The sequence below is a fragment of the Olea europaea genome, chromosome 10, assembly GCF_002742605.1.
Source record: "Olea europaea var. sylvestris chromosome 10, O_europaea_v1, whole genome shotgun sequence".
In the NCBI taxonomy this organism is placed as follows: Eukaryota; Viridiplantae; Streptophyta; class Magnoliopsida; order Lamiales; family Oleaceae; genus Olea; species Olea europaea.
Genome location: NC_036246.1, coordinates 41,730,621 through 41,757,895, shown reverse-complemented (window position 1 = coordinate 41,757,895; position 27,275 = coordinate 41,730,621). Strand labels below are relative to the sequence as shown.

Below are 27,275 nucleotides of genomic sequence, written 5' to 3'. Positions count from 1 at the left end.
TGCTTGTCATATAGTAAATAGGATTCATTTGAAAATGAATAAGGTTTTTGCATATGAAATATGCAAATGAGGGAAACCAAATATTAATTATTTCAGAATGTGGAAGTGTCTTGATTATTTGCAAGAACATGGATCATAAAAGAACTAAATTAAATTTTAGAGGTATCAAATGTGCCTTTGTGGGATATGCTTTAAATAGCAAGGACTATATGTTATTACAATTAGAATCGAATGTTATAATAGAATCAAGGGATGTGGAGTTTTTGGAGAATGTATTGGCAACAAGAAATTATCAAAATAAAACTAATGTAAATATTTCGACTTTTAGAGAATCACAAGAAGAGACATCTACAAGAGATGTTGAAAGTGAACCTCGAAAAAGTAAAAGAACTAGAAAGAAAAAATGTCTAGAATAGGATGAAATAGATTCATAACTTATTTTTCTACTTAGTAGAGGGAGATAAGAAGGATATTGTAAGAACAATTCCTTTTATTCTTCAACTCGAAAGTGATCCTAAAACCTATAATAATTAATATATTCTAGAGACTGCATATTCTGGAAAGATGCAATGAATAATGAAATAGATTTGATTATATCAAACAACACTTAGGAAATAGTTGAATCCATTGGTTGTAAATAGGTGTTTAGAAGGAAATATAATTTCGATGAAACGCTCAATACCTATAAAGCTAAATTAGTAGTTAAAGGGTATCAACAAAATGAATAATAGATTACTTTGACACATATACACCCATGGCTAGGATAACCTCGATAAGGATCTTGTTTGCATTAATATCTATTTATGATTTACATGTTCATCAAAGGATGTCAGGACAGTATTCCTAAATGGAAATCTCGAAGAAAATGTCTAAATGGAACTATCGGAAAGGCTCGTTTATAAGGTATACAAACTAATCAAGTCCTTAAAATAGCCCCCAAAAACAGCATGAGAAATTTGACACTACTATTATGTCAGATGGTTTTACTCATAATTCAGTTGATAAATGTTTGTATATCAAAATATGTGATGATATTATTATATTTGTACGTCTTTATATAGATGATATGTTAATTATTAGTAATGGCATAGAAAAGATTATAGAAACAAAGATGTTTCTATCTTTCATGTTCAAAGTGACAGATTTTGGACTAGTGGATACTATTCTTGGTATCAAAGTTATGAAGGATGGTGGGGGTTATTCATTAAGCCAATCAAATTATGTTAAGAATGTGATAAATAAGTTCCAATATTTGAACATTATAGAGGCAACGTTGGATTCAATTAAGTTAGTAAAGAATGATGGAAGAGCAATAAGATAAATTGAGTATGTATGCAAATGCAATTGGAAGTCTTATGTACATGGTATAATGTACAAGACCGGATGTTGCATTTACCATGAGTAAACTAAGTAGGTTTACTAGTAATGCAAGTTTAGAACACTAGAAGTCCATAGCAAGAATTCTTGGTTACTTAATGAAAATCGAAAACTTTGGACAATAATATACAAAGTTACCAATCATTCTTGAAAGATATATGACGCTAATTAGATATCGAGTGGGGGGGGGGGGGGGAAAAAAAGTTTACTTTGATTTAGATGTTAAATTTTAGAGGAGGCGCAATTTATTGGAGGTCTAAAAAATAAACATGCATTACAAACTCAACAATAAATGAATTTGTAGCATTGGCTAAAACAAGAAAATAGACCGAATGGCTAAGGGAGCTTCTTTATGAAATTCCTTTAGGTACAAAGGATATTTCTTAAATGGACTATGCTAGTCTATCAGAGTCATTTGCACAAACCCTGGCCAGACTATGAGAGGGTGGGCATTTTTTTGTCCTTAAAAAATAGGTGTGGGCCCCCTTGTTTGAGAGATAGTCTGGTCAGAGTCTGTGCAAATGACCTTGACAGACTATCATTTTCCTTCTTAAATACCTATCTTGTGTGATAGTCAAATCACCTTAGCACAAGTATATAATGAATTACATGATAAAAAGTCTAGGCACATGAGCTTAAGACATGAGTATGCGAGAAAAATAATCAAGCATGAAGTAATTTCGCTCACATCTGTTTAAGTCTAGTGAAAATTTAGCAGTATCGTTGACTATACCTTTTACAACAGAGTTAGCAAAATCTACATCGAGAAATATGAGGTTGAAACTCCTTGATTAAAAGTTCTCCAATGATGACAACCTTACCTAACTATACTAAATAAGTATTCCTAAGTTCAAAGAGTGATAGCAAGTCATTCGATAAGTGTATAAGTTTCAACACTATTAACTTATTATAAAATTCTATCCTTGATAATTAGCGCTGGTTGTTACGATTGGAGGGACAAGTTATTAAAACTCTTAATAAGGTTTGATATGAAATACAAGTATCTCTAAAAATAAGAAAGATATTGAAAGAACTTCACTTATGTGAATTTCAAAGTGGTGCAGCCTCAATAGAGAGTTAGAGTTTCTTTCTTAAAAATTCAAAAATTTGATAAGTGTAAGGTTATAATAGCATTAAGCGAGTTTCAAGAATTTGTAAAAACATAACACTTGTGTGTGTGATTTCACGGTACTGTCACAAGGAATGACTAATTCAAAGCTATCATGTTACCTGTAATTTCGATAATACTTTGTGAGATTTACACTATAATTATATTCAAATTGAAAGATATCAAATTCTTATGCATTATTGTTACTAGGTATGAATATGTAGAAATTTGAACAGTTTGGGGGATTATATTTAATTATTCTTTGTTCAAAATCTAGCCTTTTTGGGGTTGAAATGTGAATAAATTAATTATGATATTGGAAGACAATGTTGAATGAAATTAGAAGTCAATATTAGGTTATTTCTGCTTAACCATGCGTAAGCAAATGCTAAATAACCATATGTAAGCACGGCCTTGTACAAAAAACAAAAGCAAATTTACTTCTACCATGCATACGCATGGATATAACATGGTTAAAAAATCTAGCTGTTAGGTTGATTTTTTATTTGAATTTCTGATACTTTTTGGTTTAGAGCCTTTTCGTGGTATAATGTTAGAAATTCATAAATATGTGATAGATTTCCAATTCCAAACATAAGAAAACAACATTAGAAATCATCATTCATTTTACACTAAATTTTCCCAATTTTATATACATATTCAAAACCTTCTTCAAGTTTTCAAGAAGTTCGACTAAAAAGAATCATTTTTCTTTTGTACTTATTTCTTGAAAGCTTTTAAATCCTCTAAAATATTTTTCAAAAAATCCTAAAAGCATATTAGAGGAGGCAAATATTGTGTTTTAGGACAATGCATCAAGTACGTGTTAGATCCTCATTTTTCATTTCTTGTTTCCCTCTCCTTCTCCTCTTCGATATTTCCAATATCAAGTTTTGTCATGACAAGCAATACTTGAAGCTATTGGTAGAAGTTTATTATTTTAAAGTATTTTCTAGAAATATTCTAAATTGACTCAATTATTGCTTTATGCAAGTTTTTCTTTTGGAACTACTTTGAAATTTCTAATTAATATCAGTCGATAATTCATGTTCGAACAAATATACCATGATATTATTTGTAGCTTTGGTATTGTTCTTGAGAATTAATATTTTTATTATTATTTCTTCTGTCAAAAAATCCAAAATTATGCACGAAAGAAAATAAATGGAGATATCACTCTGGAGTTGAGATCTATTGTCCATCCAATGAATGATTGACACATCATTTTAAATTAACATATTCAACTTTTTTCTCACTATCGCTTGTGCTTAAAATTAGGTAATATTTTAATGTAAAATGATGTGTCAATCATTTATTGGTAGAAAGCAAATTTTGGCTCTCTATTAGAGGAAGCAAAGGCTAATTGGTGCTTTGTTTAGGGATGAAAGTCAACTTATGAAATACTCCTCAATTTGGCCTATGCATGAGCAAGCATAAAGGAGAGGACACTCCAATAATTTTAGTTAGTTACTTCATCTTCACTAAAAAATATTATTCATTAGATTTGCCAGGGGGGTTTAAGAACTTTTCAGACTAAGTCAATCGTTGAAATAAGAGACCTAAGAAAAAAAACAAGTCTTCTAAGTAAGAATGCTTGATCCAGAAAAGAATTTGACCAAATCTCAACAATATGATACCTTCTTGAAACTTGAAACACTTTCCTATGTGGTAAATTGACCTTCGTCTCTTCTTCAATTTAAATCAGATGAAACCCGAATATATCAAGTTAGCTCCTTTGGATTTTCACTTTGATGGAGATATCGAAATTATTAAAAAAACGTAATGATAGCTACAGGAAAATTACTTTATTAGTGAAAATATTACAATACAATATTTTATTTACTCTCACAACTATTCTCCATATGAAAATAGAATTGCATTGTTGAAAACTTGTGACTAATGTTGGCAAGAGACCAGTATCACAATTTTTTTTTGCTGGACTAAGATAGAACACCACCTTTTTCGTAACACAATCATTTTCCTGCAAGAAGATGAGGGTTGCATATGAGAGAACATAGGTAACAGAAATGAGAACAAAAAAGGCTGTGAGGTGCTCAAGAGCCTGCTGGGAAGATATTTTTTGAAACATTATTATTATTTTTTTAAAAATATTTTCATATATTCCATGTGACACATATCTTTTCTTACTTTTTAACTGAATATTATTGGCCCTTATTTGAGCCTCATTTTTTCAAAACTTATTTTCAACTATATATTCTTTAATAAAATAATTTTATATGTAAATTGAATTTTTTCTCATTTTTTAATCACACATTTAAAAAACTCACTATTTCAAAATTCCTTTTTTTTCCCCTTTAAAATGGGGCTCATACAAGGACTACATAAAATCATTTTTTCACTTGAAAAATTTACTTCTAAACTAGCTCTCTGCTTTGGTACAAAATGGAGAGGCTTATAGAAGGATTCAAAGCCCTCAAATCAAATGACCTTCATTTGTCCACGTCGAGCAATCAAAGTGAAGGCGTCCTCGTGGTTTAGGATCGCATTTTAAGCAAATGACACCATTACAAGATTTGCAGGTTTAAGTCCTCCAAGATTTACGTTTGCATCACTTGTATCCAACATCATTTAATTTGGAATTTGAATTTGGACTCTCAAGAAAAAACCTATAATCGTAAACGGGGAGGACCTTCATAAATGAAAGTTTGAATCAAATTCCTCGCACATGACCTGTCCGTCAGTACGGCCATACTCAAGGTTTTCGATGTCGATTCCAGATAATTTTATTAAAAATTGTTATTTTATTTTATTATCGTGGCTAATGATTTGACACGTGAGTTTGAATATCCCAAAATGTTCACACATAACACAATGACAACTTAACCAGAAAATAATGTTTCAAAAAGCAAAAAAAAGTTAAGCTTGGTCACTAGTTCGATCAATTATATCTTGAAAACTAATAAATAATCAAAACCTATGTCCCAATGTAATAATGAAATGTGTTATAGGACCTGAAAAGATATCCAAGAAACAAGAAAGTCAATATTAGAGATTTTTTATGTCTGAATTTAATGACAATATTAGTAATTATAATTTCGAAAAACTACAAATTACGCAAATTAGAATATCTCCGATGGTGATGCAAAATTGAGTGTAAATTGGCATCTCCAAAATCAATTTTACATTTCGTGGATCTAAATTCAAATTATATTCCAATAAAAAAATCTAAAAAATTAGGTGCAAGTGAGTCGGTAGCTTTATCTCTTTCGGATTTCACAAGTAGATACACACACACACACACACACACACACTTTTTTTCATTTTTATTTTCTATCGAAAAATAAATTTTGGATTTTTTTTGCATCTTGCCATTGAAAAGATTTTTGATCATTTTAAAAATTTAAATCACAATTTATATTTAATTTAAAACACTATTAGGGATACTTCTACGCGTACTCGATTCATATTTTACAATGAACCCAAAAAGTCCATGTGCAGCTAAAGGAAATGGGAAATGCTGGAGCAACGGGGGCTGACCGACCCCCGAATAGGTGGGGGTGAACATATGGCCGGAGCCAACGTTTTCACATTTCTTTATGGTAAGATGTTATTTTCAAGTAGGAGATATTATGGAAATAGGGAAAACTGCACCATTGGTCCCAATGTATTGATGCATAATAAATTGATTTATAATTAGAGCCTGTTTGAGCCACATTATTTCAAAAAAATACATTCTTAAACAGTGATTTAATATCATTTCAACCACACATTCTTCAATAAAATAATATTACATGCAAACCAAAAAATTTTCCTTATTTTTTAACCACACATTTCCCATCAATACACTATTCAAGAATGCATTATTACCAAAATAATGTGACTTAAACACCCCCTTAATCTGAAGGAAGCTGATAATCCATCTTTCATTATAGTTACATAGTTAATATCCAATATAAAAATATACTTATTATTAGAATATTTAAATTATAATTTAAACAACAAATTTCACATGATTTGTGAATAAAAAATGGATAGTAGTTATTAATCATGCAAAATGTATAAATAAGAAGTATATTTGATGAAAATTTAGTATTATTTTTAAACTTTGCCAAACATGAACTAATTTTTCTTAAAATATAAGTAAATGGACATCCAAGTCAAAAAATAAAAAATTACAAGTTGAAAAGCTTTTGATCTATTTGATTAATATCGTTAGTGGACAAAGTGATTCAGCAAATGACTATTTCTTAAACGTCGTTTAATTTTTTAAATAAAACAAAAAATCACGGCTACATTTGAATTGAAAATATGAATTTGAGAAAAAGAAGAAGGAAATATTCATTTGCTAAGTCATTCTGTCTAATAGAGCTTCTGCATCTCGATAAAATTTTAGATATTATCTATTTTTCCTTTGTTCGTCAGCTTGACAAAATCTTTACTTTATTGCAATGAATATGAATTTTTTTAAACATAATTTATTTTACTCATGTTGTACAAATGATTCATGGTTACATTGTAAATGTGCTTACATGTTAACGCATTATTTTAAAAATAGCAAGACCGACACATGGACATGCTAATTAAAATAATAACATTGAAAAACACAAAAAGGAAACATAATGTTTTGGTTGGCATTTCAACGGCTCCTCGGGGGATTGATGTTTAACTATAATTCGCCTTTTTAATAAAAATTGGAGACTCATTTGTTACTACATCAATACATTGAGGACCAATGTTGTATTATTCACTTTTAAATATGAACGCATGTTTTCTTTGAACACGTTGTCAAAATTGTAGGCGAACTGTCAAATTCACAGTTCCAATTTGTAGGCTTGAACCAAAATTACTCTCTTTCTCTTTTCGTGTATATAGTTATGTGTATCTATATTCAAAACTGCACACGAATTGTCAGAATATCTCTGTGTGTATATTGCGTAGGGTTGTTGTGGTGGTCAACCAACAATCTTTTAAAAAAATGGTATTTTGAAGTCAATCTCCTCAACTTTGTATTAAAATCGTACAAATCTTCAATGGGCGGCCACAAATATTTTTTTTTTTAAACCATTAAAAAATTTAAATATCTCTCCGTTCTTGAATGTCTAGAAATTTATCAATTTCTGAAATGGCCCCAAATTTCAGAAGTTACAGTAATCTCTTCATTTGGTGTTTCTTGATCAATTTTCACGTAGTTTCTGTATTTATTTCTGCTGAAAATCGAATTACAACAGGTCAGTCGGTAAGAGATGGAGAAGAAATTATATCAAAAGAAGAGAGATTTGTATTGGGATTCTTTAGTCCTGTGGGTTCTGATTTTAGGTATGTTGGAATCTGGTACAATAAAGTTGAAAATCAATCTGTGGTGTGGGTTGCAAATAGAGAAAATCCCATCAGTGGCAACGGTGGAGATTTAAGAATTGGGAATGATGGAAATTTGATCATTTCGAATGAGAATGGTGATATGATTTGGTCTACCAATGCCACAGTTGCATCAGATAATTCCACTGCTGTTTTAATGGATACCGGCAATCTTGTTCTGTTTGGGAGTGGTGATCCAAACAAGGCTTCATGGAAGAGTTTCGATCATTCAACGGATACATTTTTACCCAGTATGCGAGTTTACATGAATGTCAGTGAAGTAGAGAGGCACGTTTTCACTTCGTGGAGAAGTGCTAGTGATCCGAGAGCTGGAAAGTACTCGTTAGGCATTGATCCTCGTGGATCGCCTCAGATTGTGATATGGGAAGGGAGGAGTCGGAAATGGAGAAGTGGGAATTGGAATGGACTAATATTTGTTGGTGTTCCTGGGATGAGGGCTATATATTTGTATGGATTTAAGCTAAACACTGAGGGTGATGGAAGGTTGTACTTTACCTATACTCCCTCAAATAGTACTGATTTGATCAGGTTTTGGATTAGATGGGATGGAACCGAAAGGCAAGAAAGATGGAACGCAGGGCTCGATAAATGGGATTTGATACAATCACACCCTGTCGATGAAGAATGTGATCAGTACAACAAATGTGGACCTTTTGGAAAATGTGATATGAAGAATAGGCCAGCTTGTAGTTGTATTCAAGGGTTTGTACCCCAAAATTTGGATCAATGGAGTAGAGGGAATTGGTCAGGTGGATGCACAAGGAGGAAAAAGTTGGAGTGTTTATCTGAGGTCAAAAGGGATGGTTTTTTCAAGGCCGAACGAGTGAAATTGCCCGATTTTGTGGATTATGTGGGATCAGAAGATGTTAAGCAGTGTGAAAATAAGTGTTTGGAGAATTGTTCTTGCACTGCATATGCTTTTGTTAGTGGCATAAACTGCATGATATGGAGTCGGGAATTGGTTGACATTGAACAATTTGCAGAAGGTGGAAGCACTCTGTTCGTTCGTCTTGACCGTTCTGAATTAGGTACGATTATTTTTTGTAGTGTGCATTGTACACTAGGCCGGAAATTATCATGTCCAATCTTATCCGGTCCGTCATTCTAGCATTCTCTATGTCGATTGAGAATGTTATAGAGATTTTGTTTTCTGTGTTTTAGTAGTTTCCCAATTTTCTTTCTGATAGCATTCCCCTTATTTTAACTAGAAGATTCTCACTATAAATGCCTGCATTAGATTTGCGTTTGAATTAACTTAATTTTGGCATTTCTTAAGTCTTAATTTCAATTTTCTTTGGTACGATGGGTAGAGCCTCTCCGTCTGTTATTATACCTTTCTTTTAACTTCAGTGGATAACCTATAAGTAAAAAGTTAAGCACAGAGACAGAACTGTCTAGATAAGTTCGTAGATAGTCGATCTTCTTACAAACACGATTACCTTAACAAACCAACGAAATTCATGAATTTTTCTTTCTAGCGCTTCTAATTTTTGAGGAAATGTTAAGTAGTTGTTTGGTTTATGATTTTATCTTAAAACAGGTGGCAAAAGTAAGGTGACGAAAATTGTTATTGTAGCAGTTGTTTTGGTTGGGATCATCTGTCTAAGTGCTTCGATCTGGCTATGCATGCGCAAATTGAAATTTGGAGGTAAAATTCTGCTAGAAAGTATGAAGTTCCTAGTACGGGCTTAAGCTTAACCATAGAGCTGTACACTTCTAACGCTCGTGTTTAACTATAGATCGTTTAAACCAGACGAAAAATGAAATGCCTAAAGTCAGTCCAAGTGGGGAATTTTCCAGCGAATTTTCAGGACCTGTTGACCTTAGTGTTGAAGGGCAGCCAGGAACTAGTGCTGAATTAGCGTTGTTCAACTTCTCGTGTCTGGCAGCGGCTACAAACAACTTCTCGGATGAGAATAAACTCGGACAAGGAGGATTTGGACATGTTTACAAGGTAACTTCACGTCAGCAGGCGAGGAATTGACATTTTCTTCTTTGTCTAACTGTATAAAGCTAAGTCTAACTTTTTATCTTCAGGGTACGCTGCCGGGGAATCAAGAAATCGCTGTAAAGAGGCTCTCCATAAAATCTAGTCAAGGTTTAGAGGAATTCAAGAATGAAATTACACTAATGGCTAAACTACAACACAGAAATCTTGTTAGACTTTTGGGCTGCTGCATCCAAGTAGAAGAAAAAATGATAATTTACGAGTACATGCCTAACAAAAGCTTGGATTCATTTCTTTTTGGTTAGCTTTTTATTTTTTCATTTCTAAATTTTAAGAATGAATTGTTAAAAACTGCTTAGTTTAGTACAGAATGTTCATTTAGGCTTACATTGTCAAACATATTGCAGATCCTGCTAAGAAAGCCCAGATTGACTGGAGGAAACGCTTTGCCATTATTGAAGGTATTGCAAGAGGGATTCTGTATCTGCATCGAGATTCAAGACTTCGAATAATACATAGGGATCTAAAAGCTAGCAACATTTTATTGGATGAAGAAATGAACCCAAAGATTTCGGATTTTGGCATGGCCAGAATTTTCGGAGGGAACCAAAATGAAGCGAATACAAACAGGGTTGTGGGCACATAGTAAGTAATAATAGTCTTGCATATGGAAATATATTTTTTGCTTTTGTAGAGAGAGTATGTATCAACTAAAATTTTGTACGATGCAGTGGTTACATGGCGCCTGAATATGCAATGGAAGGCCTCTTTTCTGTGAAGTCGGATGTTTACAGCTTCGGGGTATTGCTATTAGAGATAGTATCTGGCCGAAGGAACACTAGCTTTCGCTCATCTGATCACTCGAACATTATTGAATATGTATGCTTATTGAAGTCTCACTTCTAACCATTATTTACGTATATGAATCATCATAACCTATCCAATTTTTCCCGTTGTAGGCATGGGATCTTTGGGATGGTGGCCGAGCAATTGAGCTAGTTGATCCTTCCCTCATAAACTTTTGTAGCCAAAAAGAAGTGCTTCGATGCATACACGTAGGGATGCTGTGTATTCAAGACATGGCGAATCACAGACCAAACATGCCGGCCGTTGTATTGATGTTGGAGAGTGAGAATGCAACTTTGCCTCTGCCAAGACAACCTACTTTTACTTCAATGAGACATTCTGGGATTAAGAATGCAGATATGTGGAATGGAAATCATGATGTTGTATCTTCGAACAATGTAACTATTAGTGTCATTCTTGGTAGATAAATTGTTTATATTTTTCTTATTTTTTTCCTTTTATTTTATGTTGATACGAGTTTACCAACTTTTTCGGTTGGTTTTTACGTTTGAGGGTTTCAATAATTTGATTAGTTTAGATTTTTTTGGATGAACATTTGCCATGGAATGTGGTTTACATAGGAAATCAAAACATTTCGATTTTGTACCAAATTTGGTAGTTTAAACTTAAATAATTTTTGAAAGGATTATTCTATGTATACACCATAAAGTGTACACAATAGATAACACCTCCTTCACAAGGAGAAGGCTTATGAATATTTTATTGTTTGTAGACCCCCTTCCATGTGAAAGGAGTGTAATGCTTTGTGTACACCATTGTGTACACATAACACAATTCTACTTTAAAAGTACAAACTTCGTTCTTACATTCTCAATATTCTCAAATCTTTTTATCCAAATTAATGATTTTGACTATCCAATAATTAGGAGTTAATGCAGGAACCTTTTTTTTTTAATTCAATTGTTTTATGAGCCCAACTACTCCTCTTAATTGAATCTTAAAATAATATGGTAGGATGCGGGTTCCATGTATTTTTTATTTTTTAAAATTAATACAGCATTATTAAGCAATTTGCACCATTTTTCACTGTCAAGTTTGGAAATTCCATGCTTATTGGCTCACCTAAGGGCTAAGAACTAGTCTGATGGGGATGTTCTCAACTAAGATTTCAATGAATTTTATAGGATTATGAGTTCTAATGAATTTCGTTGATTTGAATAAATTCTTACAAATTTTATAAGAATCTCATCAAATATGATGAAATTTCATAAGATTTGTTAAATGTATTTTTGAGCTTGAAATCTATTCAAATCTTTTAAAATTCTTCTACTAATGAAATCTTTATAAATCCATTAATTATTGAGGATACTTAAATTTTAAAGGATTTCATTAAAATCTCAATTGAAGACGTCTAAATCTAGAATAACTTTTAAAATCTATCACAAATCTCAATTGAGGACACCCCCTAAATAATTTAGAAATTAATTGTTGCAAATGCTTGATTTAGACTAACAAATATTTAAATTTTCTAATCTCGCCAGCCTATATGGCTTGGACTTTGAAGATTTGTCATTTCAATTAATAATCGTTTTGTAAATCAGTATCGCAATAAATTTTAAATAATCGTCACTAAAAATAGTGATGTACATCTCATTCAAATCCCACATAATTAAAATTTTTTCCACCTTTGAATAAATAAGGGTATACATATACCTTTGACATGATTCGAGCAACATAGGTGAAAATCATTGATGCACGATAGTTTGGCCTAAGTCTTACTCAAGTTGTTTCTACACGTCATGCCGATTCGATGTAGCATATTCTTCTCTTTTTCTCAAAACTATTTCGTACCACTAAGTGATTGGGTCAAAATTCACTTTGTTTTCACTCTGAAATTTTAAGCTGCCGTAAGTAGAAAATTTTTCCACGACCACTTTGCTTTCACTTTGAACATATATATACAGATGAACACAAAATATTTAATAATTATGATAATGATGATAAACGTGACATAAACAACACAAGCTAATTAAGTCCCTATTTGGCGGCCATTATTTTCAAAAAATAATGTTTGGAATAGTGATTTTTAGAAGAATTTATGATTAAAAAGTAGGAAAAAATTTTGGAGTTACGTATAAAATATTTTATTATGTGAATGTATGGTGAAAAATAAGCATATTGAAAAAAGTTTGAAAATAATGGTAGTCCGACGGAACTAAATTATTTGTAAAATAATTATTTTTGCAAAATAAGTAATGATTGCGAAGGCAACTATGGACATTATGTCACAATTAGCACATGGTCAACGCAGCCTCCAGCACTGACTATTATATGTATATGGTGGCTCATAAATTTCTCTCTCCCTCTGTTCTCTTGTCAACATTTTTAGATTTGGACTCTTGAATCCAATGGCAACCAAAGAATATATTATATATTTCTATAATCTCATATTATCTATATTTTTCTCATGGGTTTTGAATTTTTTCACAGGATTGGCATACAGTATTTGACGTACGTATTGGTAAAATTTTAAATACTTTTTGATCAATTTTTCTTCTCTAGTGTTGTTCAATATTATCTGATTCTCATAACCGATATGTCATGAACGAGCTATAATCTCTTTTACGGATTATCTCGATTATTTAATTGGATTAGTAGTAGCATTATACGTGATCAAAAACTGTGGCTTGTTTTGATAAGAGATGACATAGGACTAATCAATATTTAATAAAAAAAGTAAAATCTTGTCCATTATAATTATTTGGAATAATTGCAGTCACAGTTTCAAACCTTTGAAATCTTTGCAACTTTTATCCTGATTATTCATTTATCGCACCTGTAATTCCAAACCTTTCAAGTGTGTTTGGTTGGAGGACAGATGGATGAAATCTGTCCAAATAGCTGTCAGTTGACTAAAAAAATATCGTTTGCCTTATGCTACTAAATTGCCAATAACGAAGGGGAAGTTCAAATTCAAGCAACTAACGAGTTAATTCCCCAAATAGTCACTAAACTTTTTCAAAAGTTCTCAGGAAGTCACCGAATTTCAAAATTTCCCTAAATAGTCACTGAACTTTACCAAAAATTATCAGGAAGTCACCAAATTTCAAAACTTCCCTAAATACTAATGGTCACTAAACTTTGCGAAAATTTCTTAGGGAATCACTAAACCAATGATGTATGGAGTCCCAATTTGCAAAGTTGAGTGACCCCTATGAACTTTTTACAAAGTTCCGTGACTATTTAGGAAAATTTTGAAATTCGATGACCTCCTGGAAACTTTAGGCAAAGTTCAGTGACCTCTTGAAAACTTTTGACGAAGTACAATGACTATTTGTATTATTAACTCAGCAACTAACATTTAAGTTTACTAAGTGTATGAATAATCAAATATGGCTTCCTCAGACCATTACAAAGAATGTTTTTTGTCGAACATTTGCACATGGATTTGCATATATAGCATGAAGGGTTTTTGGAGAACAAATTGAAGAGATAACTAGCAGTTTAGAAGAGCGCCGAAGAGCTATAATGATGCAATACAAAAAGAAGAAGATTTCATTGAAAAGTGAATTTGAGTTTGAAAGAAGTATTTTTTCAGGGTGTTCGTTTTTTAAAAATGGTGTCTATTTTGAGTCAAAATGGTCCAATGCATAGTTATTAAAATCGGATCGGACCAAACTAACCGATTCAGATCAGGAACTGCCGAACCTAATATTCGTTTGGTCCGGGTGATTTAATTAATCAATTAAGTGTATGAATCGATTAGAAACCGATTAAAGCAGGTTCGGACGATTTTAAGTGGAATTGGATCCGGTTCAATGTTTGAACCGGATGATTACTAAATTGAAGAAAAATTTTACTTTAAAATAAAATTTGCTAGAGCTTTGATTTAAACCCTGTCAACAAAGGAGACAATTTACCTCCATGACCATATGACAAGTGACGATGGTCCTTAATATCACTCACTCACACACACACACACACACACACACATTTCGAAAAATGGTTTTCCTTTTATTTCAAAAAAATAATATAATTAAAATTAAAGTTTAACAATAACCCACGCTTGAACCGCCAACCCACCAATTGGATCATTGACCTGTTGACCGATGATTTTTCTGGATAAACCACGGGGACGAATTTAATAATATGGTCCAATGAACAAAATGCAGTGCTTCACCTCGTTTCAACCAATTTATATCATTTAGGGCTCCGAAAACGTGTTTTGGGGATAATTTTGGTATTTTAATTAAATTAGAATTTAATTTTATTTAAATCTAGTCGTTATCTAGGAATTTAATTTAGTCATTATCCAGCTTTTAATTATTTCTTTAAATATAGATTGTAAGCCTTAATGACTTTAGTTGCTTTTGAATATAATAAAATTTGAGAGAAGTTATTTTTCCCCAAATATTGTCTCTTGACATTTATGAGCGAATCAACATGTTTCAGAATTTTGTGAGATTTTATTCTTTCATATAAGTCTTTGCTACGTCTTATAAACTCACGCAACTTGTGAGATAGCATTTCAATCTCATTCTCACTTTTCATGACATTTCCTATCAATGTCACTTGTTTGTATTTTTTTTTCATATCATTATCTCAATGTTCTTTTCGTTTGGTTTTTTGATCATATGCCAATTAACTAATTCACTATTTGCATATATTATTTTTTGAGTTAGCATTTAACAAATTCAGTTTAGTGATCGAACAATTAGCTATATTTAGTCAATAATTATCCAACCCGAAAATGATTTTGTTTCATTAGTGATTGATGTCCAAAAACTCAAATTGTGATAGTATGAAAATGCACCGTTGAATTGTTATCTTCCTCTGGTTTGAACTTTGAAGTACATACAGATAGTGCATATTTGGCTTTAGCTTAAATTTTTTAATTATTAAGTTCTAAAATAATTTTTCTTTTCTTTTTGTCAAAGATGAAAATGACCAAGTTATTTATTACGAAATTGTGATGTTACTCTTAAAATCAGTAACGCGGTTTTATAAAAAAATAAGAAAAAAATAATATGATTTGCATTCGCTCACTACCGCAGTCGTCCTACGTGACATACATGTGGCAGCTAGTGATTTGTTGTATAAGGTAGTAAAAAATTACCAACAAATAGCTCAGTCGGTGACATTCCCCTGCCAAAATGTATGACGATGGCCACCGACTATTTCACTAATCAACTTTATGTCGGGTTTGATCGATGATAAGGTCAGTAGTCACATAAATTACTTGCACTATAAAATTCAAAGTTGTATAAACTGAGAACCCTTTTAATTGAAAATTAAACTTGTCTCAGAAGACAAATAAAGAGTTCACTATGATTAGCCAAAACAGCAAAAGCAATTCTGGATGTCAAACTTGTGTATGCCAAGATGCTTTTCCTTTTGAGTAGTCCTTCGTGTTTCTCATCTTTAGAAAAATACGTAAGAATTGAATTCTTCGATCCTGACTTGTCCTTGATGATGGAAGGTATGGTATAATTCCCATCAACTTTTGAATTCAAGTCACAGAGAGTTTGTAAAGCAGATGCCAAACATATTTTCAAGAGAAAGTTTGAAATTCGCTCTCAAAAAGTTCGATCCTAACTTATCTTTTTATATATTGTCACTTGTTATTTGGATTCTTTGTGTTTAAGGTTCAATTGAGATGATCAGATAATTTCTTCGTAGACGAAAAATGATTCATCAAATCGCTCTCAAATATTGGAATTGCACTGTATATGTCTGTACGAGTCAACAAACAAGATTTAAGAGTTTTTTTCCCCCTCCTTATTCTTGCCGATATTAACGTATACAAAACATGCATGTTTTCCCCCATGAAGTCAGTTGACTATTGATATGCTAAAAACATTTTCCTCGACCTTCAAAAGTGATTCTCAAACTCCAATCACTTTATTCATTCAGCATAGTATGTATTCTACAAAAACAATCATTATTTTAATTATGGGTTTAGATTAATTTTTTTTTTTTGAAAAAGAGATTCTAAAGGAGACATACATCATGCATACATAGAACTATTCTATTCTGATAAGGGAAAAATAACAGAAAGTATTAGATTTTGTTACATGTTACTTCACAAGTATATTTTCGGTAGTTTTTAAAAGAAATATTTTATTCGATCGTCGAAGGGAGACCTTTTTCTTTTCCTTTTCCTTTTTGTTGTGTTCAACCGGAGCCACCTTTTACTAGGATGGATCAATTGGGAGTGTAACATAATTTTCAAATACTTGTCGCATAGTGCAATTGGCACTTAGACTTCCATATCTTGCTTTCTAGTTCAAATACTAGTGAAATTTTGATGTCTTATGTCGTGCATAATAACAACAACGATCTCGAATTAATTTGAAAGACAAACTCGTAATCCTTAAGAAAATAAAGAGGCCCTCCTTCATTAAGAGGAGGATGCACAGGACCTAATTTGTAGTTAAAATATTTCTTGGATTGTTTAGATCAATTTGTTCTTTCTTTTAATGACCAATACTCATGTAACTTTATTTATTTGGACTTTTGATGTTATATATTTATTTGTACACAGAGATATTTTTCCATGCTAATTTTGCATTTCTATAGTAAAAAAAGTGTTTTTTTTTTTTTTTTAAATTTCATATGATGTAAAGATAATTTATTTATATGACAATTTTCAACTGCAAAATTCCTAACTAAAATAATAGTGGAGTATTCAATGGACAAATATTTTTGACAAAGGTATTTCACAAATAATCTTAATTTAAGGATATAAATCTAACTTAACAAAACAGAAATAATTAAAATGAAAACAAAAATCTGTCATCTCCTTCACCCCACCACCGTCTCCTTAATCAAGGGAAGGGGGGAAAATGCCCCTCGATTATTAGCGAGGGAAATCACTCCCTGTTAAACTGAAAAACAAGACGGGAGAAATTCCCCCTAAATTCCCGGTTAAAGTCTCCCCAACTCGGCGAATTAAGGGGGATTATATACCCGTGCTACATCGAATTTAGGGGGATTTGTCCTCCCGTTTGTCGGAGAAACGCCCTTTTATTATTAAGGAGGCGACGGTATGGTAAATATGATTAGGTTTTTCTTTAGAAATAAATAAATAAATCTACACCGTTAGATTATTTTGATACAAATTTACAAATACTTTTTCAAAAATATTGGCCATTGACCGCTCCCAAAATAATAATGACTAATATTATAAAATATGATAACTATCGAGATTTTTTTTTTTGGGGGGGTGGGTGGGTGGGTATTGTTTAAAAGATAGAAAATACACAAATTGTTTTTGGCAATATAACGAATTGTTTGAAACAATATTTCTCTATGGTAAGTAAACCTTGAGATGTTGGAAGAAATTATCGATTTGTCATTTATATTAGGGAATATGTAGTACGTGACACGTTTCCAAATTTAATCACTTAGTAGAATATAATTCTAGATATCAAATTTATTAATAATTTTATTTTAAGGGAATTATACATGGCACACTATGTGAGAATCATTATATTAAAGTGTTCTCAACTGTGATTTTGATAGATTTTAAAAATCTTTCTAAATTTAAGTTTTTTCAATTGATGAATTTCAATTAAATTCTTTAAAATTTAGATATTATGTGGATTTCAAGATTAAAAATATATATAACAAAATCTCTTAAAATTTCATCATTTTTAATGAGATCCTTATGAAAATTGTGAAAATCTATTTAAATTCACGGAATTTATTAGAATATATAATCTTTTAAAATGCATCAAAATTTTAATTGAGATCATTAGTTTAAAATTTTTATATATATAAATGACACCAAAATTCATACCCCATCTCAATTATAGGAAACCCTACAAAGCATGAAAGCAGTATATTATGCGACTTCCACTACAACATTTTAAACTATTAAACAAATTAAAAGTTTCATCAATCAAATGAACTCCACACATTCTCAATTCTTTATGTTCTTGAATTCAATAGTAATGCCTTTATTTATAATCTTTACATTGATTTCATATTCTTTTGCATAAATTAAAGGTACACGATCAACCCTACATAAAATACTTGGCTTAATCCATAATTAGGTATATAATAAAACCCCTTATTTACTAAACTAATTTAAAACACAGTTAAATTCAACAACTTTTCCTGTTTTAGTAATCCCACACCTTAATGCTTGTTTATGCTGCAATGGAAGTGCAAAAGATGCTGTATCACTTCAAAAGCTCATTGATTTTATAAAGACTCGTGAGTTTGGGTAATCGAAACTTTTTATTTTTTGCGTGAGTTCGGTACATAATATTCGATACAACTGTCTAATGAATAAAATTTAACTTTTTTTTTTTTTTAACACTAAACGTGCCATAACTAACTACACACAATACAAAGAGAATTTATTAGTGCAAATCTTATACTGTCATTTTCTAACCTACATAATGGCCAAGAATTGCCTGAACTTCCTTTGTGTTCTCATTTTTCTTGCTTTTCCACAATCTTTGCAGAAGGCAACGATGGCTCTTATTTGCATTTTTTTCTGAGTTCCAAACTTTTTTTTTGGGTTCTTTTCCCTTAATATTCTTTTCTAGCCGATTGTTCCTCCAAATGTAGGGTTCCAAAAATCAGATGCAATCTCTGTAGCCACCGGAAAGGTTCTTAATACTGGAACCAGGCAAAGTCCCCGGCTCTTCAGGTCTTGTTTTGGCCATTCTTCATTCTTAAATTTATCAGCAGCCTGAATACAAAATATGACAGGTGAGGTAAACCATATGGTACTCGAAAATAATAATAAATAATGATCTCCTTTTGCCATTTTGGGTAAAGAAGATTGATATTATTATTGAAGAAAAAGAAGTTTAAATTTTGTTTAATATACCATAACGTGCACAAGTATTACCTCTTGACAATGAACGAGATATCCATTTTTCGTATAAGCAGTACTTAATACCTGAAAAAAAAAATAATAATAATAATACATCAAAACTCAAAAATATATAATGAGTTTCTTATATTTTTGTAAATCATCATTTAGAGTGTGTTTGATTGACATGGAAAATATTACCTAGAAAAGAAAATATTTTTCATATTTTGTGGAAAATAAAAACCACCTCTACCCAAGGAAAATATTTTCCTTAAAAACAAGGAAAATTAGGCATATTTTCAAAAGTTGGAAAATGTTTTCCATAGAAAAAAATAGCAATCAAACACTCCAAGTGAAAATTTGGATGGAAAACTGATATTTTCCATGAAAAATAAATGTAATCAAACACAACCTTATAGTTTCAATGGAAAGTCAAGACTAATGAGATAATGAGAACATGCACTGACTTGATTATGGAGAAATCTTATGTATTCAATTGCTTCCTGGAGAACTGATGCAGTATCGGTCTGGAAGAGTAAAACAAAATTACACAGTTAAAACATACAAAAGCTTGTGGAAAAAGCTGAGAAAAAAATCTGAACTTTTACCTTTCCAAAAGGTGAAACCAACTGCTGGAGGGCAGTTATTCGGTCCCCCAACTTCTCTTTCCTGACCTGATAAAAGCTAAAAAATTATTTTTCTTTTGCAAAAATTAATAACGAAAATGCATAAATTACAACTATCTTTATTCAAAAGATTGATCAGAAATATTGTACCTTAAAGGTTGGTAATGGTGATGGTGTTTCGATTCGGGAACGCTTGAATGCTGGTTCAATGCTAGTTTCCATTGCTTCCGACCCCGACGGGTTAAGAGATGATGGGAACCGGGCTTGTGTCGGAGGGAAAAGGCTTGGTCGATTGTCGTTGAGGGCATCCGAAAAGGGTGAGTTGTTTGAGAACTGTAAATGACTACCAGGTTGCTGTTTTGGCAAAGAAAGCGAAAATTCATTCGACTTCACCGGGTAATTGATGGCCGATGAAAAGTTCATTGCCTGAGCATTATCTGATAAAAGTTGTTGTGGCCGATCAGAATATGTATCATATAAAGTTTGCAAAAATGATGAAGTGTCGCTATCCGAAGCTGAATTCAATGGAAAGGAGGAATTTTGGGCAGCAGTGGAGAAATTCTTTAAGTTCCAATCCATTTGATTAATATGTGAACTGTCAATTCCAGTTTGTTGCTGATAATTCATGCCTGAATCCCGGTTTACTTGCTTTATGTGAGAATAATTTCCCTCAGATATTCCATTTCCTTGGCTGCAAGATGACAAAAAAAAAAAAAAAAAAAAAAAAATTTTTTAAAATTTCCAGAATCACCACAACACCACCTCAAAACACCAAAAAAAGAAAAAAAATTAATTTTTATTTTTTTTTAGAATAATTTCCCTCAGATATTCCATTTCCTTGGCTGCAAAAAAAAAAAAAAAAAAAAAAAAAAAAAGGAATTTCTTAAATCTACCTGACCTAAGAAAATCTATATGGAGCAAGCAACTTATTCCTGGCATGATTATTTGGATAATCAAGCTTGTTGATTATGTTAAACCTCTTTTCTAAAGCTTATGCTGTATCTTTGTTGGCTCTGATAAGCTTTTAGACGAGACAGATAAACGAATCAGCAGCACATATGTTCAAGAATCACATAGATCAACAAATAAGTAAAACAGAAAATTCTTACAGAAAATCTCGATTCCAATGATCAGTCACTGTGGATGATGAAAAGCTGATTCCCATCATTTGTAGGGTTGAATCAATAACTGGCTGCTGAGACTTTTTTCCTTCAGAATTAGAATTAGACTCATCACTGCACCATGTTTTCTTCAAATCGTTCACCAGTTCATCATTTAGCGATCCAAAGCTTCCCTTGTCGTTGGTGGTGGACGAACAGGGAGAAGAACCGAATAAACTTCTGGCTGGGTTCCACCAGTTTCCGCCACAAACGCCATCCTGGATTAATTCTTCTGCCATGGTCACTTGTTATTCAAGTTCCTAAAAAACTTTCCTTTCCAATTCCAATAGTTTTGTATTTTTTTTTTTTCTGCTTTTTGCTTTTAGAGATGATTTGTGCTCTTTGTGACTGGTTTATAGGAAGTGAATCTATGCTTAATGTTGCGTGTGTATGTGTGTACATATATAGAGACAATATGTGGAGGGTACATACGAACAGGTGAGTTAATTAAACTCCGGAATCTGATTCACCTCTATATGTTATTATTATTAGTAGATTAGGCAGACCAAAGAACATATTGAATAGTAAAATAAATTTGATTAGTTTTGGCATAAATATCAGGTGAGATCGAATAAAATTCCAACTTTCGATTAACCTGTGGGATCCGACGGTCCGAAAGGACCACCACGGCTCCTCTCTTTTTGAGAATCAACTCCTCAATTTGAAGTTCCACCTAAATAAGTAAAGACCATTAATGGTGCATCGACAACTATACAGACCAATGGACTTATCAGTCTTGATCGTTACAAGGGCAATGTTACCATATTAAGCTCATTTCTTGATAAGTAGATCAATAGATCTGTAGAGCTTTTTGCATATTATAGTTGATCATATGAAATGTATAAATCCTGTATAATATTGGAGTCAAAATGATGTTTAAATAGCTTTTAAGCTTGAAAAGGTCTACCAAATGTTCAATTGCGAAAAATAATAGCAAATTTCCCTAGAATATCACCAACTTATGTGTCATGTAAGCCACTGAAATTCAATTTGTGTCAAAAGAGTCATCTAGCTTACTTTTATTTAACCGTTGTGCCGGTTTTCAATTTTACTTAATTCACTACCAACTTTTTCTATAAGGTTTTAATCCCTACTTATTCTTGAGCTATGAAATTCTTTTACCAAATGATGAAAGGCAATGAAAAAGTTGTTGAAGAAAAACGACAAAACACATCATTTGGTCGAAAATTGGCTTGTAAAAATAATTTCAACAATTTTTTTTCCATTAGGTCAAAGTAATTTGCATTGCTATAGAAATTTCAACAATTTTTAACGTCAACAAGAGTAAGAAATCATTGTATTTGGACTCATCTAGTATGTAAATCTTCAACTTCAAGAAATTTAAGACTCGAATAAATATATGCACGTAGGTCAACTTAAAGAAAATTGAAGAAAAAGAACAAAAAAGGCTAATTGGCTTTGACTTGTGTGTCAAATATTTCAAAAGTAAGTTAGGTCACGTTCACATTTTCATTGGAAATGTGATGTTGGTGATGGCCTTAGGTCAGTCCATAATTTCATCCCATAAATTGCTGCATTTGACTTGTGCAAAATGTAATTAACTAACATTATAATTTATGTGCTATGATACTCTTTAGACTCGTTTCAAAATACAAATAACTTAACATATTTTTATATTTTTTTCGATAGGTTTAGGATATGATGAACAAGAAGCTAGTAAATTTATTGAGATTATGTTTAATCAAATCGTATGGTGTGCTTGTTTTGATTTCTGGTTAATTCAAGGTTCAACGGTGTTGCAAGAATCATATTGAACCTCAAGTTCGAACCTCCATTACTGAGCAAAAGTCAAAATTTAAAAGTCGATATAAAATTCAAAGAATCAGTCCGTCTACCTGAAAATTAGTGAAATATACCTAAATTTATCAGTTTTTTCTTAGTTCTATTTAAAAGGAGAGGAAGAAGAAGTTAAATTTTTTACAATCGTTTTAATCCCACTTCAACTTAACATCTATCTTTTGATATTTGACGTTTTTATTACTTTTTTGGGCTTGGTTCATTTTCTTAAGATATCGTGGTTGACACAAAGGTCAAATTCTTTGTGCCAAAGAGAAATAGGTCATACTCATCCACTCCTTGGATTTTCTACTTGTCTTTTTGTAGTAGTGGGATGTCTTATTTTACAAAAATGACCATTTAAACTTGACATGTCACGGTTTATGACTTCTCCTACTATCACCTAATACTAGTTCAAAATTGTTAATTATGGCCTTAGAAACATAATTGACATTCGCCAAAATATTAATTCAAACCTTTGCATGTCTTTAGCCCAGTTTTGCATTTGGATAATTCTTGTCAATCTTTAAGAAGATTCACATAAGATAATCAACCCTTTTCAACCTATAAAATAAAAAACTAACCTATAAAATAAAAAACTATGTATTGTGCACATTTTTTAAACTAGAGAAAATATTTTTTTCAATGAGATTGATTTTTGAGTATTAGACAAATTATAGAGGAGTTTTGCCAAGGATGTTATTTGTTTTGCTTGGATGAAGTGTACTAATGGAGTTGAGAGGTAAGGTGGACCTACTCTTTCATTTTCTTTTCTCCATTGGTTATCATTGCTAATTAGATATTGACCCCCAATGCCCTTTTTTTTTTTTGTGGACAAATACCATCTTTGGTATTGGATGTCTTTTAAGTCTAACAATAATTAAAGGTAAGTTGAAGAAATACTCGTTACAATATCATATTTTTTTCCAAGATGTACGAATTGTTCATAGAGGTTAAATAAGGGGAAACGGCTTTTAATGTAAATAAATTGTAATAGAGATAACGAAAATGTAGTAGTTAAGATTTTGCATCTTATATTGAGTACAAGGTCATGTATGCATAAGAGAATGGTTGTCAGGAGACATAGTTGAAGCTCGCCCATCCAGTGTGCTTCTTTAATTACACGATCTACTCTTGGGTGCCTTTTGTGATCATTTAATCTTAGAAGAAATCGTGTTTTCTTAATGTCCTCTCGTACATATTTATATTTTAAATCTCGAACAAATTGAATGAATAGACTCTCCAATTCGAAGACTTCTATTGTTCTCATTGAATCAACTTGAATTTGAATTGTAATTTTGATCAAATCTTATTGAAATCAAATTTCCTCTTCTTGCCACATAACATGAACTTAATATCTCCCCACTCCATTCCGTTTTTCTTCTCAATCCAATATTTGTTGTCGTAAATCTTCAATTTCATGTATTTAATTCTATTTGAAGAAATTAATCATGATATACAATAGTATATCTCCTCGAGTCCCCTTGCATGTGGCGATTATCATCAAGAAGATATATTTAAGAGGAAATTACATCTACCCAGAGTTTTAAAATTTCAATTGAAAAATCAAATTTGAAAGTTTTTTTTATTTAAAAATCAGATAATAATTTAAACTTTTTAATATACATAAAATAATAGTAGTTTAAATTTAAATTAATCTATATACCCACCCTACTTCCATACACCCAATCCTTAATTATCTTCCTATCCCCATTTTCTCCACATCTCTATAATTTTTCCCTTCTTTTACTTTAATAGACGCAACCACCGTCGAAGACTACGCCAATGGCTCGACCGCAGCACGACGTCGACGACGCGATAGCAGCAGGATGCGGATAGGATCCAACCCATTTTTTGATCCCTTTTCAGTACCCCGTTCGCTGTACTAAAAACACTCACAAAACATAGATGAAGCAAGCGGCGATGACATCATCCTCATGCTCGAAGATCTGAGAGCATGAGCATCATCTTCGGCATCACGATGCAGCAACTTAGGGTGGTTTTCATGCCGCCATGGTTTTCAGCAATGGCAACGTCATCCCTGGCTCTGATTAGATCTACTTTGTGATGGTTTTTGGGGAATCCACTTGGGGTGTGGTAGTGGTGTTGATGTTGCTTGTGGGAGTGGTGGCGGCAAGGTAGCGGTGATGGTAATTTTGGATCCGGTTTTTTGGATATTTTTTTTGGTGGCGTTGTGGCATTTTGCTGTGGTGTAGTTGTGCAATGATTTTGGGTATTGGTGGTGGTTCTAGCAGCGACAGTAGTGCTCATGGTGGTGCTATTGTGGTTGTGGTGATGCCATAGTGGTTGTGGTCGCGAGCTAACCTGGTTTTTGGTGGTGCCATATTGGTGGTTGTAGCGGTGTCATGGTAGTTTTTCCATTTGAATGATCACGGTGGTGCTCATGGTGGTTTTTGGTAGTGAGTGTTTGTTTGAGATGGTGGTGCCGTTGATTGTTATGAGGTGTTGGTGATGGCTCTGGCAATAGTGGTGAAGTCGTGGTTACACATTATTTAATTGATTGTGACTAATAAATTGGTTATTGTGTGATCAATAAATAATATTCGACTAATGAAATAGATAATTTGTGATCAATCATAATGTGTGACTTAAAAAATTGTTTAGTTGTGATCAATAATTTGATAATTTGTGACCTCAGAATAATTTCTGATCATGAAAAAGTTGTGACTTATCAAATTTGTTATTTATGATCAAAGAATAATATGTGACCTATTAATATGATAAATTTGTAATCGAGAAATGAGTTGTGACCTATAAAATTTGTGATTGCAACTGTAACGGTTGTAATTGTCTAATATATAACTATAATCATAATTTATATAATATTGTAATCTTAATATATTTAATTAATTATTTCATAAATAAAATTTAAGTAATATCTGATTTTTGAAATAATAAATCTTTTTTCTTAGTTTTAAAATTGATCATATTTGATCTTTTAGATATGAATTTTTCCTATATTTAATCCTAAATATTTTTAAGGATTACGTAAAGATGCAACCCTAGTTAAAAGGGGAGAGGGAGGTGTGGGCGAGGGGAATTCCAACATTTGGTTTAAAATATTCTGCAAAAAATCAAACCGTCAATAAGCCTATTCAATTTTTAGCTATTAAATTGGGTCGTTGACGGATAAGAATTGGCGAGTTTTCCTAATTGGTCCCTGTGTGTCCCGTGAATAATTTTAATTATGCCAAAAAAAAAAGAAAAAAAAAGAAGGGATTTTGTCAAGTGGTTTCAATAAAATAAAGGATTTTGACCACTTTTGGAAAGAGTGGTTTACACGATTGCTGCAAGTCAACTAATATCTCTTAAGACACTGAATTATGGTTAATCTATCAAGTTAGGCCTTTTTCTTGATTTTATATTGCTGGATTTCTACCTAATTTTGTTAGTTTTCCTCCGGTGATATCGCTTGCTCCAAACTTAACAAAAAAAAAAAAAAAAAGTTCGTTTGTAATCTTAAATATAATTTTTAAATGTTATTTAAATACTGGCATAATATTTAATCTCTTTTGTAATTTTATTTACAGACGGAAATTTCATATTAAAAAAAAAACTCTTTTTGCTAATTTTAAATGCCTATATAGTATAGAATTTTCTATCAATAAAATTTTTTATTACTTTATTATACTACATAATTTCTGTTGATAAACTAGGTCCCTGTTTTGTGGACTTTACTAAGAAATAAAATAATATATATATATATATATATATATGTTTTGAATAGTATTTTTTGGAGAATATGTGATTAAAGATTAGGGAAAAAATTAGATTTACGTGTAGAATATTTTGTTATGCGAATATGTCATTAAAAATGAGTATGAAAAATAAAGGGAGATGCTATTTACATGTGGGATTTTATATCCACATCCACTTTTAAAAAGATAATTACAATATATTTTTTATCTTATATAAATTTACTTAAATAGACATATATAAAATTAAATAAAAATATATCTCTAAATTCATCTACTAGTATTTATTTTCACTAAGAGTATATTTGATTGTCAATATTTTTACATAGAAAATGTCATTTTTCATCAAAAATTTGACTTTTATGCTGTTTGATTGATATTTTTTTCATGAAAAATATTTTTCTACTATTTTGGTCACATAACCATATTTTCTTTGAAAATAAGGAAATATTTTTTAGAGAGAGTATGCTTTTATTTTTCAGATAATTCACTCTCTTTTTCTCTCATTTATCCTCTTCTCATCTACCTACCAATAAAAAATAAATAAGTATAGCATTTTCTAGATTGAA

The 27,275-nt window shown here is 31.6% G+C and overlaps 2 protein-coding genes across 3 annotated transcripts; one reads left to right on the top strand and one right to left on the bottom strand.

Annotated features, from left to right (window-relative positions):
• The first annotated feature begins 7,253 nt into the window (after window positions 1-7,253).
• LOC111402314 (G-type lectin S-receptor-like serine/threonine-protein kinase B120) lies at window positions 7,254-11,169 on the top strand. The gene is made up of 7 exons (XM_023030533.1): window positions 7,254-8,850; window positions 9,363-9,470; window positions 9,562-9,776; window positions 9,860-10,070; window positions 10,178-10,415; window positions 10,502-10,649; window positions 10,730-11,169. The coding sequence occupies exons 1-7, from the start codon at window positions 7,542-7,544 to the stop codon at window positions 11,042-11,044; spliced, it is 2,544 nt and encodes an 847-aa protein (XP_022886301.1). The 5' UTR covers window positions 7,254-7,541; the 3' UTR covers window positions 11,045-11,169.
• A 7,633-nt stretch (window positions 11,170-18,802) lies between these two features.
• LOC111402312 (transcription factor bHLH112-like) lies at window positions 18,803-21,601 on the bottom strand. 2 transcript variants are annotated; one of them, XM_023030531.1, is made up of 6 exons: window positions 21,143-21,599; window positions 20,184-20,724; window positions 20,016-20,081; window positions 19,875-19,934; window positions 19,444-19,494; window positions 18,803-19,281 (listed from the first exon to the last, which is right to left on the bottom strand). In XM_023030531.1, the coding sequence occupies exons 1-6, from the start codon at window positions 21,430-21,432 to the stop codon at window positions 19,132-19,134; spliced, it is 1,158 nt and encodes a 385-aa protein (XP_022886299.1). In that variant the 5' UTR covers window positions 21,433-21,599; the 3' UTR covers window positions 18,803-19,131. The 2 variants fall into 2 exon arrangements, with proteins under 2 accessions (XP_022886299.1, XP_022886300.1); XM_023030532.1 differs by lacking the exon at window positions 18,803-19,281 and having other exon boundaries at window positions 19,820-19,934; window positions 21,143-21,601.
• Window positions 21,602-27,275: the final 5,674 nt, after the last annotated feature.

Coding starts and splice junctions, on each gene's coding strand:
- LOC111402314 (XM_023030533.1), top strand. CDS start 7,542: ATGTCTAGAAATTTATCAATTTCTGAAATGGCCCCAAATTTCAGAAGT. Junction 9,471..9,561: donor GCGCAAATTGAAATTTGGAG/GTAAAATTCTGC, acceptor GTTTAACTATAG/ATCGTTTAAACCAGACGAAA. Junction 10,416..10,501: donor AACAGGGTTGTGGGCACATA/GTAAGTAATAAT, acceptor TGTACGATGCAG/TGGTTACATGGCGCCTGAAT.
- LOC111402312 (XM_023030531.1), bottom strand. CDS start 21,432: ATGGCAGAAGAATTAATCCAGGATGGCGTTTGTGGCGGAAACTGGTGG. Junction 20,725..21,142: donor CATTGGAATCGAGATTTTCT/GTAAGAATTTTC, acceptor GTCATCTTGCAG/CCAAGGAAATGGAATATCTG. Junction 19,282..19,443: donor ATCTCGTTCATTGTCAAGAG/GTAATACTTGTG, acceptor TTTTGTATTCAG/GCTGCTGATAAATTTAAGAA.